Source organism: Sodiomyces alkalinus, assembly GCF_003711515.1.
Source record: "Sodiomyces alkalinus F11 unplaced genomic scaffold SODALscaffold_2, whole genome shotgun sequence".
In the NCBI taxonomy this organism is placed as follows: Eukaryota; Fungi; Ascomycota; class Sordariomycetes; order Glomerellales; family Plectosphaerellaceae; genus Sodiomyces; species Sodiomyces alkalinus.
Window position 1 is genome coordinate 5439040 of NW_021167080.1, and position 15818 is coordinate 5454857.

Below are 15818 nucleotides of genomic sequence, written 5' to 3' on the forward strand. Positions count from 1 at the left end.
GGGGGGTAGAGGCTTCTAAACTCCATTATCTCCGTGATTTGGGTGGGTATTACCTATGCAGCAGGGAAATGCTTCCTTCATGTTGGCGTGCACCGGTAATGTGATTCCGGCCCGGACTGGAGCGGGGTTTGAGTCCGGTTTCCCGGTCCGTTCCCGGTTGGTACACCTGACCATTGGCGCCGCTGGGACAGGCAATGTCCCTGCCACGCACCTGTGACCCAAGACTCATGACCAAGGACCCAGGTTATGCTGTCTTTCTCTCCTAGTTGTCTTCTTCTCCCTGGCCAGGTTGGAAGTAGTGCAACGTTTCCCGCAAACTACAGTTGCACACTTAGGACTTGCACCACGACACCCAACTGTTGATTCTTCGACGAGTGTTTCTGAGTTCTGATCATCCACCTCAACATCGCCAACCCGCTGACTCCCAATGGAGAAATCCAATGCGGTAGAGTCCGGTGACTCCGGTCATAGCTCTGACATGCCTGACAAAACACAAAGCAATGCGGGCTCGCCGATCGTCGGAGAGTCCTTCCCGCTCATGGATCTTGAGAGGAACGTGGTAGGCTGGGAGTCCGAGACAGATCCGTTGAATCCCAGGTATTCATTCCTAAGCAGTATTCATTCCTAAGCACATCAACTATCTTTCCGTGTGATGAGAGGAGAGTTCCAATGCTGACCCATTACTACCAAGGAACTGGTCAAACTGGAAAAAAACCTACTTAATGATACTCATGGGAATCATATCAACCCTAAGGTGAGCGAAAGAAGGACGACCCACTTCATCATGCGATTTCTTACTCTCCTTTAGCCCCCTAGCCTCGTCTCTGGTCGCCCCGGCCATACCTCTCACACTGGAAGAACTCAACGAGACGTCCCTGGTACTGGGCTCGTTCATGGTCACGATCTACATCCTGGGATTTGCCGTCGGACCTCTGTTCCTCGGACCCCTGAGCGAGCTGTACGGGCGCTATCCCGTAGTCATCTTGTCGACTTGGACCTTCAACGCCTGGGTCTTGGGAAGTGCCTTGGCACCCAACATGTCAGGGCTCATCGTGATGCGCTTTCTTGCAGGCGTCGGAGGCTCGGGTGTCATGACTCTGGCTCCCGCCATCATTGCGGATGTGTACCCGGTCGAACAGAGGGCCGCTACGACCTCCTTGATCGTCATGGCCCAGTCGGTCGGGCCGGCGCGTAAGGACTTTCCTACCTGGACTGGTTTCCGCCTTTGTTCGTGGGGTTTCGACGTCATCGGAGATGTGCTGACTTGTTTTCCGGGACCCCCGTACAGTTGGCCCGATATGTGGCGGATTCATTGCCCAGGAACTGGGTTGGCGTTGGGTAAGGGTTTCCAAGGTTCATTCATCTTCCTGTTCTTGTGCTCCCAAGCTAACGGGATGTAAAGACCTACTGGGTTCTGTTAATCGCTTCGGCTTCCGTCACCGTATTGATGACCTTCTTCATGCACGAGTCGTATGCTCCCAGACTGCTCGAGAAAAAGGCCCAACGGTTGCGAAAAGAGACTGGCCGAGATGACCTTCGCACGGCGTTGGACCAAAATTTAACTAGCACGCAGCTTCTGGCCAGAAGCATCATCAGACCTACTCAGGCACGTCTAAATCCATTCCCCCCCTTCTCTTCCTACCCCCCCCCGGGGGACTTGGCGTCACTGACCAGAATGCAGCTGTTGACAATGTCACCCATTGTCATTCTTATTTGTTCATATGTGTCGACGATTTATGGCTTCATGTACCTCTGGTTTACCACAATCCCAACTGTCTTCCAGGAGACGTATGGGTGGCCGACCAGTTACGTTGGACTTGCATATACCCCGAGTGAGCATATCAGTTCCCCTGATCTCGTGATTTCGAGCTGGCCGTTCTTTTGCTTATCTTGACCCATCGCTCCACAGTGGCCGTAGGAATGATTGTAAGTCGCTTTACCGCATCCTTCCCCCCCCTCCCCCTTCTCTTTTCCCCCCCTGTCCTTGCGTCCGGACCTGACTTGTCGCAGCTGTCTCTATTCCTCATCATGAAAACAAACGACGCCACTGTGATCAAACTCACGAAGAAGAACAACAACGTTTACGAGCGTAAGGCGGACTCCCGATCCCCGAGCTGTAAATCCGTGCATCTGCTGATAGGAATTCCATGCAAGCCGAGATGCGGCTTCCTGCAAGTATTTACTACGCGGCTTTTGTCCCCGTCTCGCTCTTTTGGTACGGCTGGGCCGTTGAAAAAAAAGCACACTGGTAAGAGTCGGAAGCAACCTCCCATGGCGTTCATCGCCCCGTCATCCCGCGTGGAACTGACGAGGTTTGGTTTTGGTTTTGATAGGGCTGTGACTGTCGTCGGTATGCTTCCTCTCGGCTTCGGTATGGTCGGCATCTTCCTGCCTTGCCAGACGTATCTAGTGGATGCGTTTGGCATCTACTCTGCCTCCGCCGTTGCGGCCTCTAGGACCTTCATGTCCTTCTTCGGAGCTTTTTTCCCGTTGGCAGGGCCCCCATTATACGAGGCGCTCGGAGCTGGTGTCGGAAACACCGTTTTAGGACTCATCGCTCTCGTGATGACGCCGATTCCCATGCTTCTTTATAAGTGAGTGCTCCGTGAAATGCCCATGGAGCGGTAGATACGACGGAGCTAATAATGACCAGGTACGGCGGCATGATACGTCGGCGGTATCCTGTCAAACTGTGACTTGAGCTCGGTGATACGGTCTGTGGTGCCAAACATGGATGCAAAGTCTTGCAGGATCATAGGATAGAAACTTGGAAGCGGATAGATCAAAATAGTAAGTGGATTGATTGACTTTAACATGCTAGAGATAGAAGTAGCCGAATACGTCCTATGGCTGAGAAGTACGAAGTCATATAACATAATGAATCCCAAGGGCAAGCCGAGAATCTCATTGTTCTTCCAGGCTTCTTTTACTGTTGACTTCACGAATACGTACGAATAGTAGCAGGGATTCGTAGTGAGTATCACTCTTTCTCCTCGACAAGATCCTCATGGACGTTCACCCCCCTTTTTCAAGGTACGTATCTTTATCTTTCATTTCGGAGTATTATTACTCCATCTAATTACGAAGTACACGTACTGAGTACCTATCCGCAGAGATTCACCGGGGAAAGCTGGTAAGGGAGTAATTCACGTGATACAGGTCGTTGAAAAAGATAAGAAACAGTCAATGCCGGTAGATATGACGTATTATAGTCTCCGAACCTCCGAGAAACAACCCCTCATTCATCTTAGAAATTGCCCAAGCAAGGTGGGGTAACAATGCACGATGGGATGAGCATCGGCATTGAGTCTTGCTCGTTCTGATTATTAGCTCAGTACAAGTGGTGCACTGTCTGTCGACCACAAAAAGGGCCATCTTTCTCAAGGTGGTGGTACTATTATTTTCAACCTGCAGACTGAGCGACACAAGCCTTCCTACTACCTACCTACCTTACGCACGACTCGTCCATCAAGGTTCTCACTGGTAGTTAGATACTTCAGGAACAACGACGACCAACAACCTGGAAGTTGCATCATGTCCACCGTCGGAAAGGTACGTACATGTTCTGTCTTGTCCGTGCAAGAATCTCTCTTTCAATTCCTTCCTGCCGTGTCCGTGGATTGCGGGGTAGCTTGTCAAGAATTCCATCTTCTGTCTGCACAAGCGGGAAGAATACACGGCCACACCAACCCTCTCTATTGGGCTGGCCATGCCCATGAGCATTGGGCTGGGCTAACTATTTGTCGCAATATATAGACCATTACTTGCAAGGCCGCCGTCGCCTGGGAGGCCGCTAAGGAGCTGAGCATCGAGGATATCGAGGTCGCTCCTCCCAAGGCCCACGAGGTCCGCATCCAGATCTATTACACCGGAGTCTGCCACACAGGTCAGTCGTCTCGTCTTCCGCTCTCCAGACTTTTCTCGGGTTCCTCGACCACGGATATCACAAGTCGAAACGGGATTGTCGACAAATACATCTCGGCCGGCCCGGAATCGTGGAGACCTAGTCGCTGATACTTTCGTGCCCCGCAGATGCCTACACCCTCTCCGGCAAAGACCCCGAGGGCGGCTTCCCCGTGGTTCTGGGTCATGAGGGCGCCGGTATTGTCGAGTCCGTCGGCGAGGGCGTCACCAATGTAAAGCCTGGCGACCATGTCGTCGCGCTCTAGTACGTGTGCTGCCGAACCGATCAAAGCTCCCCCAATGTCCCCCTAAGCCGAGAGAGAACGGAAGAGAAATACGTGTATCGTGACAACGTCTAACATCATACCCCACCCTACGTACAGCACACCCGAGTGCAAGGAATGCAAGTTCTGCAAGTCCGGCAAGACCAACCTCTGCGGCAAGATCCGTGCGACCCAGGGCAAGGGCGTCATGCCCGACGGCACGAGCCGGTTCCGTGCTCGCGGCAAGGATCTCCTGCACTTCATGGGCACCTCCACCTTCTCCCAGTACACCGTCGTCGCCGACATCTCCGTCGTCGCCGTCCAGCCCGAAGCCCCGATGGACAGGACCTGCCTGCTCGGCTGCGGCATCACCACCGGCTACGGCGCCGCCCGCATCACCGCCAAGGTCTCCGAGGGCGACAGCATCGCCATCTTCGGCGCCGGCTGCGTCGGCCTGTCGGTCATCCAGGGTGCCGTGGCCAACAAGGCGGGCCGCATCATCGTCGTGGACGTCAACCCCGGCAAGGAGGAGTGGGCACGCAAGTTCGGCGCCACCGACTTCGTCAACCCCAACGAGCTGAAGGGTCAGTCCATCGTCGAGAGGCTCATTGAGATGACCGACGGCGGTTGCGACTACACGTTCGACTGCACCGGCAACGTCAACGTCATGCGCGCCGCCCTCGAGGCCTGCCACAAGGGTTGGGGCGAGAGCATTATCATTGGCGTGGCTGCCGCTGGCCAGGAGATCAGCACCAGGCGTATGTTCCTATTGCCCCCCTCTCCAATTTCCTGTCCATTGTCCCCTTTACCCCTGTCGTGCAGGATAGAAATGACTGACGAGGTGGACTGGTCCGTCATAGCATTCCAACTGGTGACTGGCCGTGTGTGGAAGGGCTGCGCCTTTGGCGGTGTCAAGGGTCGCACCCAGCTGCCGGGCCTGGTGTCGGATTACCTGGACGGTGCGCTTAAGGTGGACGAGTTCATCACCCACCGCAAGACTCTACCGCAGATCAATGACGCCTTCGAGGTGATGAAGTCGGGTGACTGCATCCGGGCCGTCGTCGACATGCGGGATCTTAGCGCTTGAGGAAGTTCACCCGCCGTCTAAATCGATTTCCCAGCAAGCAAAATTATCCAAGGCGTAATATTTGGGGCAGTAGGCAAAAGTATGAAAGGCGACGCATGGCGGATGAAGTTGTGATGAAGATGACGATGATCAAGAAGATGACGGAAGGTGCATCATGGGTACTTGGATGAAGTTCATGGGAAATAAAAAAAGAGGTTGAGCATGAATGCATGAATGATGGTTTATTTGTTGATTGGTGAGCGGCGTAGGGTCGCCGAATCTACCTACCTAGGTAAGTTGGACGATCCGAAGACAGGGTGTCTGAGCCGCTTTAGCCAAGAACAGCGAGGGTTGACCTCGCATTTTCACCACGATGATGTCTCAATAACGAGATAGGGGCGTATATGCTGCGTGCTGAGTTCATACCCGCGTCCTCGCTTTAGCCGCCACTACGACAACTGCCGCCATGGAAACTGGGTAGTCGATGAGCATCTCGTTTTATCGTCCCACCTATTACTCCGTAAAGAGAAATAAGAAAAGGAGAACGTTTCGGAGAGGACAAGAATATGGATATGCAGCCACATGGCCAACGTAAGACGCCGTCGCTTTTTTTATTTTTTCGATAAAATAATCCCATGGCTTATGGATGATGTTGTCCGTTGGCTAACGATGCCGGCGCCTACCTAATAATAAGGTACTTCGTAGGAAGGGAAGAGGTTACACGGACACCGAGGCCGAATTGAATGAAACCGGCGTTACGCCGTTATGGGGTGGAACAAAGGGGTGCAACGATGCAATGCGTTACGCCAACCAAGTAAAAAAGGAAAGCAAATAAATAACAATCCAGACTCAGCATATGAGATACGGTTGAGGTCTATAATACGAGACTGCTGTGGTGGACAATTTTTTGCAACAGTTCTTTTGCGGCACATGAAAGGAATAGTAGGCAAAGTAGGCATGTCGTCATCTGCTTCTGATACCACGCGAGACATGTGATAAGCGATAAGAGATGAAACAATGAGAGTTCGACGCCCCATATGGACGGCTTATTACGGAGTCTCCTCCTTTGTTCGCTACCACTCTTCATTGTTGTCTTGGACGAGGCGTCCCTGAGTCAGTTCAGCAGCGTTCTCATTTCCGGCTTAGAAGAAAACGTCACATGACGTCTCCATAAGTAGCTGCTCTCGACCGGTCGGCGGCGGGGGCCGAACTCGCCGATGGAAGATGAATAAGGTAGCTGCAGGCGGGTTTCAACCATTGCCGGTTGATTACCTTATTGTGTCTTTCGCCACACCGGGAAAATTGCAAAGTCTCGTTCGGTTAACAAAGTCGATGATAGTGTTGAGTCAACTTGTAACTCCATACGAAAAGAGGTTGCGAGCTGGGGATTTTTTTTTTTTGAGATGGCGAATTTTCACTAATTGCCTTATATTAGAATGTGTCATTTATGCTTACACGTGGTCTAATCGTGGTCTAACCGTGGTCTAACCCACCTCCTTCCTCTTTAAACGTAATCATCGTATTCGTTCTAGGTCCTTCCGTTGTCCTATCTCGTCTTGGGTTACAGGGTATCAATCCGTTCTCGGAGCAAAGGGAGGAAGGAGGAAATGAAAACCAAGACGAACTCGACCAAGGACTTCTTTGCAACGCAACCCGCCTCTTTCCACCTTTCCAGCGGGTTACACGGGAAGGCCGACCCTTGTTTCATTGACCGCTTTCGGAATCTCGTCTTCTGGCCTCGTGCTTCCATTGATCTGCGTTCTGGAACCCAAAAGGAACATCACCAAATCTGTCTTGATTTTTTTCTCACATATTTTAGTCTTCATTTATCGTGTAAAGAAACCAGGCTCTGTCGACAAGCAATATCGAACAGGCAGGACTACTAGTCGGTTCCATCTGGTTCGACACTTCGATGATGCCCAGGGATTGTCGAAGATATTGGCGCCCCGTCCGTCTTGCAAGTACAAAAGTACGTACCTAGGTATTTACCTATCAGGAACGTGGGTGTACTCACCGAACCGTTACCTTGGTCGATTCGCGTACAACTTAATGAACTGCCCGTTGAGTGAGCCTATTCAGTGGGATACACAATCCAGAGTAGATGAACCCGAAAACGGGAAATTCCTTCAAGCCTCGACTCATGCCGTACAGTAGGTAGGTATTACAACGTAGTGTAGTGTACAGACAAGGCGTGTGAGGGTGCGGCACATTTCCTCGCCCACTTACCGGGGTACGAATATGTAGGTATGGAGTACTTCCAAGTGGCTGCCGCGGTCGTGTGCGTGATGGTTCGTGCGTGCATCCTCAGTATGTACAGCATGTCGACCATGTCGGTCTACGGTGGAGGCCGGCCTGTAACCGCACCGAACCCACACCGTCTCCATTTAGGCTTGCATTGGCGCCGTTACACCCTGCATCTCCCTCAGCTAAGTACCCACCCCCGGAACCTGCCTGCCCTGCTTGCTGTGTTGGCGCCTCTGGTGGGTTTGTCAGGCGCCTAGCTTGTGTTGCGTTATGTACCGCTGCCTTGCCTCCCGAGTGAATTGATCACCTGTTTAGGCCCCCCCCCCCTTTTAAAAACCACCTCTGCGCTTTGCCTTCTCACCACTTCTCTCACTTTTCTCCCCTTTTACCTTTCTACCTTCCACCGTCTTCCTTCTTGCTTTCCTCGACGAATCACCACCGGCTACCTTGTGATTCACCCCATCAACTCCCTCTCCCTCTCCTATATCTCTCTCCCTTACTCCTCCCGATCACCTAACTTCTCCTTACTTTAACCTCGACACCGCCTCTCTGCTCGTCTCTCACCGTTATTTGTCAACAACATCCGAGTCACCCGAAGCGAGAATTCTCACCACCGCGCTCTACCTTTTTCTCGCCACCACCCCACACGTTCACCGCCAATCTCCCCAATCTCCCCAATCTTCACCAGATACCATGCCTCCCAAGAAGATTCGCTGCTCTGCCACTCAGTGCCGCGAGCCGGCTCAGCGCATCGTCGGCGACTGCGGTTTCTGCCAGGGCCATTTCTGTGGCAGACACCGTCTTTTGGAGGATCACAAGTGCTCGGGTCTAGAAGACGTAAGCTCTTGCTCTTCCAGTTCTTCGCCCTCGCCCTCGCCCTCGCCCTCGCCCTCCTTCCTACCCCATCCGTCTCTCCACTGGCTTCTTGGCCTCGGCGACGTCCTACAGGCAGAGGGTCTCCTTGCTGACACTAGTATGTCTTCGTCTGCAACAGTGCAAGAAGGAGTCACACGAACGCAACGCAGCCCAGCTCGAAGCCGAGAGGACACATGTGATCAGGGGCGTATAGCGTAGCGGCCCTCTCGGCTGGGCACCCCTAGCCCCCTCCGAATACCGAGGGACAAGAAGCGTTTTCCTCGTCAGATCTTCGTCAACTTCCTACGATGCGGTGTGCGAAGAGGAGGAGGGCGAGCTCAAGTGCACGACCAACCACGCACAGGTGCTGTTGTTGTGGAATCGTCAAGACCACGAATCGACTAAGCCACCTAAAGCCGAGCTCGTAGCCGACAAGCGACATCACCTTCCTCCACGTCGGCAACCCTCGTATGGTGGCCCGGTAACAGAAAGACGAAGCACACGACACAAGGGGAATGCATACGAATCAGGAAACATACCGAACGTCTGGGCGATCGATTTCGTCTACCGTCAACCATCTCGTTACGGATTTCTTCCATCTGCCTGAACCTTCGGTTAATTGCGGCCGCCCCCTCGTCGCAATACCTTCTACTTTTTAACGACATGCGAAATTGGATAGGCGTTCACGTACGATTTTTCTCGCCTTGTCATGCAAACTGTCATGTATTTTAGTCCTGGTTAGCTAGTTGACATCTCCGCGCGGCGTATCGGAGTCTATTTCTATATTGCCCTTTCACGTTCATCCTGTCGCCAACAGGAGGCCGATGGCACGTTGCCGGTTATGGGAGTAACCAGGAAGAAACATTTTTGATCACCTTTTACTTGCATCATATCGTCTTTTTCTATCCCCTTTTCTCCTCTTGTCTATTTTCATACGTTTTAGAATCCGTCATTTGCACCAGCATGGCGCAAATGGTGGCGGTGGGACTACCCATTAGGTGGCGTACTGTATTGGATATTATGAGCCAGTCGTCGATAGTGCCCAACGTACACCCCAACAGGGAGCGACCAACTTGGCTGCAGCAAACGACGCTTTTGGATTTGATATGTCATGTTGCAAGACATGCGTGCCCACGGGACCCAGCTCCCTAGGTGCGTTCTCTGTCTTTCGTGTTCGATATTTAATTACGCTTACAATGAATTACAAACTTGCGGCGCGTGCTCTGTGACTGGTTTCACCTGCACCAGACCCGATCATTTCAAAGTGGAATTGACGGAATTGTCTTCCGGGCCCGTACCGTAACGGGGGGCTGGTTGGCCATGTGGCAATACCGGCTGCCAATGGGTTTGCTTGGCGCCACCCATCGCTTCACCAACCCCGAGATCCCGACACCCGCTTATCGCCGATATCGTATCGAGCGCCCAGGCGCAAAGAGACCCTTGGGTTACCGGGATGTTCTGCCCAATGCGCGACATGACTCGAAAGCTCCTGCACCCCGCCAGCATGTCTCGGGCGTGATCAACGGGGAACAGTTGCTGAGTGGATGAAAAGAGATGTGATTCCTGCGCAGCCAGAGAAGTTGAGTGTTCGAACTCTGGCAGCCATGCATTGCTACGTGGCCCGCATGGAACGCATCAACCAGTTCCTGTTGGTCGAAACGCAATGCCGCCTCTCCGCATCTCCTGTAAGCCGGCGTGCGTCCAATGGTTCGGATCACAGAGTTCCTTCCGCTGATGGTGCCGAGCCCGAGCTTCGCGAGCCCTTTATTTTCTCCTCTTCTTGGTACCCGAGCTGGGCAGCAAAGTGGCCGGTCGCGACTCGAACTTGCCGTCTTGTAAGCCAAAGATTACTGGATCATATCCTATCCTTCTCTTCGTCTTCTTTCTTCACTTCTTCCTTGACGATCGCCTCTTGCAGGACAGTTTCCGTCACGACTCCGTCTTCGTACGTCTCGAGTTTGATAGCCGTCTCCTCCACTTTCGCCTTCCGCCCCTCAGCGACCTTCTTCCTGTCTGCAGCCCGACACAAACCTCGTAACCCGAGGCCGCATTCGCCACAACGCCGACCGCCAGTCTGCGGCGGACAGATGGTCTGCCCCAGGCCGACGAGGAGAGTATTGATCTCGCGCCAGCGGTCGCGGGGTAGCCAGGATTCGAGGGCAAGGCGGGAGGCTTCGGGGCTGGTGGTGGGACGCGGGTGCCAGCCCCAGAGATTGGTGAGGCGGTGGACATGGACGTCGACGCCGATGCCCTCGGTGCGGTCCCAGGCGGCGGAGAGGCAGAGGTGGGCCATCTTCGGTCCCACGCCCGGGAGGGAGGTCAGGCCCTCGATCGTCGTGGGGATGTCGGAGCCGTGTTTGTCGCGAATGATCTCGGCCGCTTGTTTGATGTACCTACCATTCCAATTTGTATTGTGAGCAATTAGTGCCAGCAAGACACGAACCACACCTTGGTTGAAATCCAACTGTATGATGGGAAACATGTGACACGTACTTGGTCTTGTTATTGTGAAATCCGACGACGCGGATGAGCTCGTTGAGCTTGGATGGCTCGACGGCGAGGACGTTCTCGAGTGTCAATCCCGGCGGAGCCCCTGCTGCGTGGGGCGGCAGCTCGTTGTGCAGGCGACTCATGGCGACGGCGTTGACGGTATCCTTGGTCTGGCTGGACATCATCAGGGCAATGAGGATGTGGAAACGCTTGTCGCGGTCGCTCGCATCCGGCGCGAATAGGCGGTCGCAGCCCATGGTGTCGACGGGCGCGTCCCGGGCCGCGCCGTTGAGGCGCATCTCCCGGATCAAGGCGTACATCTCTTCCCAGTCGGAGGGGGGTTCTACCGCGGCGACTGATGAAGGAGAAGGACCCTTGATGATGCGGGCGGGCTTTCGCCGCTTGCGAGGCGTGGGAGCAGCAGGCGCAGGAGACGGTGTTCTGGAGTCATGTTCATTACGGGCGGAGGAGGAAAAGGCATCGGGGGTTGGTTCGGTCTTGATGGTTCGCCGTCGCTTTCTTGCTCCGGCGCTGTCTTCAATGTCGAGGACGGAAGGCTGTTCTGAAGGGGGGGCTGGGGTCAAGTTTGGAGACGAGGTGGCCTGGTAGGCGAAACGGGCGAGAGACGAACGCGTTATGCGCCGGGATGTCGTGGAAGGTAAGGAAGATTCGCCGAGCAGTGCGACGGTCTCCTTGGATATACGAGAGCTGCGCATCGTAGACGGGCAAACCTGAGTCGCACCAAGACTTGATGGAATTGATACTATGGTTTTGCTTCACAGATGTCGGTGTACAACGGAAGGTACTTATTACAAGAGCACAGGTACTAAGCTACCGAGGTACAAATGTACCTACGTAAGCAAATACTGATTGGTCCGCCAGGTTCCGGCGAGCCAAAGTACTGGGACCGGGGGGTCCAGAACATGTGGACCACCCATTCGGAAAATATCTCCGACAACGTCTCTAAGAAGAGCCCCAATAAGAGCTCCAACGGGCTGACGACCACAACGGAAGGACATAATGTCTGGAAGCTCTGCATCTCCGCCACAAGTACGAACTACTTCAATTAATATTCTTCCGCATTCATCTTCAAACTCGCCTCCTTCCTTGTTATGTTAGAGTTGATAAAGTGATCTCTTGGCGACAATCCCCACTTCAACGACTATGAGGACGAGCCGTCGACATAGAAAAGAAAGTCAGAGGGACTACTGCCCTGATTATCTCGGGGCCTCCAGGGCACCTATCTGCGCCATAGCTTCTATTCCTGGCAACAGAGCTTCGTTTCGAGGACATATTCCCAGGTAGAACGAAGTGTTGACCTACTTACCTTCTCGGGTCGACGTACGCGTTCCTCGTCCGTCCAATCAACATGACATCTTTTACCAAACCACCAAGCCCCGGGACGCAGTATCCTTACGTCTTCACCTTTTTATTTAGTGGCCAGCATATTGTCTGGATACCACTGAATTATCATCATGGTCTGGCCTTGCCAAACTATGCAAACGAAGAGTTGGGCCCCTCGAGAGTCTTCTGACCCCGATACATTGAATGAAGCACTGTGATCTCCTTCTATAAAAACCTCACATGACGATTTGAACTCAAAGTTCAAGGTCCAAAGCCGTCCTAGCTTTCCTTATGTCTTCTTCTTTCGTACTCCTCCTCCCCCTTTTCCTGCTCTTTCTATATTTTACTGGGCATTATTTCACAGGTATTTCTAGTGCCGCCTCGTCTTTCCATCATCTGCTGTTTCTGACATTTATACTATCAGAGGTACCATGATCTGAAGTTCACCGAGCGTTACTTTCCCCACGTTGCTCACCACGATCCTCCTTTCTTAACATTCATGTATCTCTTCATGATTCTTTCTACCAGGCCTATATCATACAGCCTCAGCTAACATTACGTAGTCATTCTTATAGCATATTCGAACTTCATTATCCTGACGTACACAGAGGGAGACTTAAGATCTAGAAGGCACGCAGCTCCTTACTTCTCAGAGCTTATACATCCTTAACACAGGAGGAAAGCACGCAAGTGACCCTCTTCCCCTGGCAACAGTTTACGAACAGACCGGTTCCCACCAGCCATTGATTGATTTGGTGACTGGTACTGCGCACGTCTTTCCTTTTTACACAAAGTGACCCATGGTCTATCTGCTCCAAGGGGCCCTCATTACTGCATATGGCAATCTACACTGCCACTTTAACAATGGCATCCGACTCTGAGAAAAGGAGCGTGACCCCAGACATTGTAAGTAAAGACATCCTATATATCAACGTCGTTCCTTCTGATTGAGCTGATGTGACTAATTGAAGGCATTCTTTTAGGAAGCTCTTCGAGTGATGGCTGCTGCTCAAAGGCCGATGTGTCTCGCATGTATCGCAAAGTGCGGCGACAATCCCGGTCATATATGCGAGTACCCAGACAAGTCAACGTCCCCCTGCAATCACTGTCACGACGTCTCCGAGTGCATTAAGGTGAAGAGCACATTGGCCAGTGTAAAGCAGCTACAGAAGATGGCCAGGGACATTGTGCAGACCGAGAGACGCAGTAATGGTGTCCCCTGTGTCGAGAAGAGGCATTGGCTCAAGATACTCAGTCGTGCTGTCTTCCAGTTCGTAGAGGAGAAGTGGATGCACAAGTTGACTCGCATGGAGCTGGACTGCAAGCGGAAGAGAGAGGCAAGCCTTGAAGATGATTTGTCCCGGAAAAGACAAGAGCTTGAGCAGGTCGAATCGGACTCTAACAAGTCTGCAGAAGATGAGAAAATCAGGCTTCGCCATCAACTCGGCGTGGCCAACCGCGAGATTAGCGACATCGCAGCACAATATACCGAACTACGTAAGATCTTTTCGGGGCGGGTCGTGGAATCGATGAACACGCAAACGGAGCTTCGGAGGCAGGTCGATTCTCTCACGTCTGAGCGAGATCAACTCCGACAAGAAAAGGAGGCCAGAGAAGCAGACCTCGAGGCTCACATACAGGAGCGCAAGAATACGGCTGCCCAACATGATGATTTGCGCCGACAGTTCCTAGCCCTGCAGGACGAAGCCATTGCCAGAAGGGATGAATATAAGACACACCTGCACAACGTGACCAGCGACATGCGCAGGCAAGTCTCGCAACTCTCTCGTAAGAATGACGAGACTACCGCACGACAGGCAGAGTTTGAAATTGAATACCGCAACATTGTCGACCAATGTGCTGCGCTGCGGGAGAGCCTAGCTCGAGTTCAGGCCGACTCGGATAACCACCTGAGGGAACTAGAAGCACGACTTCACAACGTCACGGCTCAACGCGACGCCCTACAAGATGACCTTGCCAGGCGCAGAGACGAGTCCATTACTACGCTAGGAGGGCTCAAGGAGCCGCTTCGCCAGACAGCTGTGGGCGATATGGGCGTGCACGATACGCCCAATTCCTCCCTAGATCAGTCGATGACTAGGCTCGAGGCAGTGGAGATGCAACTGCATGAAGCTACGTCGGTCAACGAGAAATTACAAGCAGACATGGCGGCCAGACATGAACAGTCCATCGCCCGATACGTTGCGTTAGAAGAGCGTATTTTTGATCTAATGGTAGAGAATGCCAAACTCAAGGCCCAACTGCAGGAATTGGGACAAGATGCAGAGCGATGGGAAGGACGCCGTGCGCCGGAAATCGGAAGAGACCGGATTTCGCATCCCCAGGGCCAGATTATTGAGCAAGGAGTGACCGCTTCACAAGAAGAAGAACTCCTCTCTCAGCTCCGCGAATTTCGGAAAGTACGAGACCAGCTTGAGCAGGACAGGGATGAGAATAAGAGAGTCATTGAAGTACTTCTTCAGGAGATGGCTGAGTATAAGCAAGAAATTTGGAGAAGGAGCAGTATCTGACGAACAAGACGCAGAAGATCAGTTCGAAAATTTGGCCGGAGACGTTTACACGGGCGTTATTTCGTGTAGAGGCGGTAAGTCTCTACCTCCCTCGTGTAGAGGATTACATTTGCTGATATTGGAATATTCAGGGGCTGGACACGCGTTCCATACTTGAACTGGAAGAATCTCTTCGCTATCTATAGGGATTTACCTCTGCCCATAATCTACTATTTGCTTCTCTGTTTCTCCTGACCTCTTCGTCTTTCACTTGCCCTTTTTTCTTTCTTTTCTTCTTCTTTCGTTTCTCCTCCTTCCTTTTCTTTATTCTACTTTTATACAAGGAAGAGCTCCGGGTCGCAACGCATCCATAGCAGGACGGGGACGACGGCTGGCATTGAACGGATAAGACAGAGGACAAATAATTACAGAAAGCTCCAAGTCAAACTAACGTGGTCGCCTCTGACAAGACCCAACCTACTATAAATGAATACTAAATTGATACATTCTATCACATCGCCGCGCTCTGAGATCCCCTGATCTCATGTTGTTCCACCCAGCATGACAGTCCCTCTGCAGTGTCCCACCTCAGAGGCTCCGTTTCATTAATGGGAACCTGCGTCACTCCGTTCACGAGATCCTCACCCATGCGCCGGGCCTCAATATTCGCATCTTCGATGGAGGAATATACGCCGACGATGACGAATTCTCCATTTTGGTCATCTCGCCAGAGGACAAGAAATATCCTATTGGGTGAAGGAACTGGGTTTGCCTGATCTGACATGTTTGTGGGGTGCTCGCTGCAGAACGGGGGATGGATTGCCGAAGCAAGTTGCCTTATTGAGTGGCCAGTAGGAAGTGAGTGGGTTTTAGGACGCAACAAGTTGAGATAGAGTCGGTTTATGTCGTTTTATGAAGCGCTCTTTTCGACTGGAAATTCAGCTTAATTATTCATTTGCGGCAGTCTCTGGCTCATATGTAACTTCTCAGATTGAAGTGGGATGAATAGGTTACCGGGTTGAAAGGTGCAAGACGTCCAAGGTTTCCTGTCTTATATCGACACGGTGACATCACACCGAGCACAACTGCCCATCACGTGACTCAGCGAAACCGCTTCACCGAGGGTACGGAGTGAAGATGAGG

The 15818-nt window shown here is 52.5% G+C and overlaps 8 protein-coding genes across 8 annotated transcripts; 5 read left to right on the plus strand and 3 right to left on the minus strand.

Moving 5' to 3' along the window:
* The first annotated feature begins 116 nt into the window (after window positions 1-116).
* SODALDRAFT_331223 (MFS general substrate transporter) lies at window positions 117-2917 on the plus strand. Its single transcript, XM_028611404.1, has 11 exons — window positions 117-597; window positions 692-754; window positions 809-1191; window positions 1289-1338; window positions 1403-1606; window positions 1682-1832; window positions 1910-1926; window positions 2011-2089; window positions 2155-2248; window positions 2334-2594; window positions 2654-2917. Exons 1-11 carry the CDS (start codon window positions 428-430, stop codon window positions 2694-2696), a joined length of 1515 nt encoding a protein of 504 aa, XP_028469294.1. The 5' UTR covers window positions 117-427; the 3' UTR covers window positions 2697-2917.
* Window positions 2918-3534: 617 nt separating this feature from the next.
* SODALDRAFT_338807 (alcohol dehydrogenase) lies at window positions 3535-5253 on the plus strand (the record flags this gene model as incomplete). The annotated part of the gene is made up of 5 exons (XM_028612808.1): window positions 3535-3552; window positions 3757-3886; window positions 4033-4168; window positions 4287-4924; window positions 5027-5253. The coding sequence occupies 5 exons, from the start codon at window positions 3535-3537 to the stop codon at window positions 5251-5253; spliced, it is 1149 nt and encodes a 382-aa protein (XP_028469295.1).
* A 43-nt stretch (window positions 5254-5296) lies between these two features.
* SODALDRAFT_357543 (hypothetical protein) lies at window positions 5297-5724 on the minus strand (the record flags this gene model as incomplete). The annotated part of the gene is made up of 3 exons (XM_028614012.1): window positions 5297-5414; window positions 5521-5588; window positions 5659-5724. The coding sequence occupies 3 exons, from the start codon at window positions 5722-5724 to the stop codon at window positions 5297-5299; spliced, it is 252 nt and encodes an 83-aa protein (XP_028469296.1).
* Window positions 5725-8169: 2445 nt separating this feature from the next.
* On the plus strand, window positions 8170-8545 carry SODALDRAFT_271442 (hypothetical protein; the record flags this gene model as incomplete). The annotated part of the gene is made up of 2 exons (XM_028607772.1): window positions 8170-8313; window positions 8471-8545. 2 exons carry the CDS (start codon window positions 8170-8172, stop codon window positions 8543-8545), a joined length of 219 nt encoding a protein of 72 aa, XP_028469297.1.
* A 1292-nt stretch (window positions 8546-9837) lies between these two features.
* Window positions 9838-11007, minus strand: SODALDRAFT_331227 (DNA glycosylase; the record flags this gene model as incomplete). Its single annotated transcript, XM_028611405.1, has 2 exons — window positions 9838-10724; window positions 10825-11007. Coding segments are annotated over 2 exons (721 nt in total), but the record flags the coding sequence as incomplete, so codon positions are not given.
* Window positions 11008-11948: 941 nt separating this feature from the next.
* SODALDRAFT_331229 (hypothetical protein) lies at window positions 11949-12709 on the plus strand. The gene has a single exon (XM_028611406.1). It carries the CDS (start codon window positions 12191-12193, stop codon window positions 12353-12355), a length of 165 nt encoding a protein of 54 aa, XP_028469299.1. The 5' UTR covers window positions 11949-12190; the 3' UTR covers window positions 12356-12709.
* Window positions 12710-13029: 320 nt separating this feature from the next.
* Window positions 13030-14696, plus strand: SODALDRAFT_322611 (hypothetical protein; the record flags this gene model as incomplete). Its single annotated transcript, XM_028609739.1, has 2 exons — window positions 13030-13071; window positions 13149-14696. 2 exons carry the CDS (start codon window positions 13030-13032, stop codon window positions 14694-14696), a joined length of 1590 nt encoding a protein of 529 aa, XP_028469300.1.
* A 178-nt stretch (window positions 14697-14874) lies between these two features.
* On the minus strand, window positions 14875-15674 carry SODALDRAFT_331230 (hypothetical protein). The gene has a single exon (XM_028611407.1). The coding sequence runs from the start codon at window positions 15457-15459 to the stop codon at window positions 15187-15189; it is 273 nt and encodes a 90-aa protein (XP_028469301.1). The 5' UTR covers window positions 15460-15674; the 3' UTR covers window positions 14875-15186.
* Between the last annotated feature and the right edge of the window lie 144 nt (window positions 15675-15818).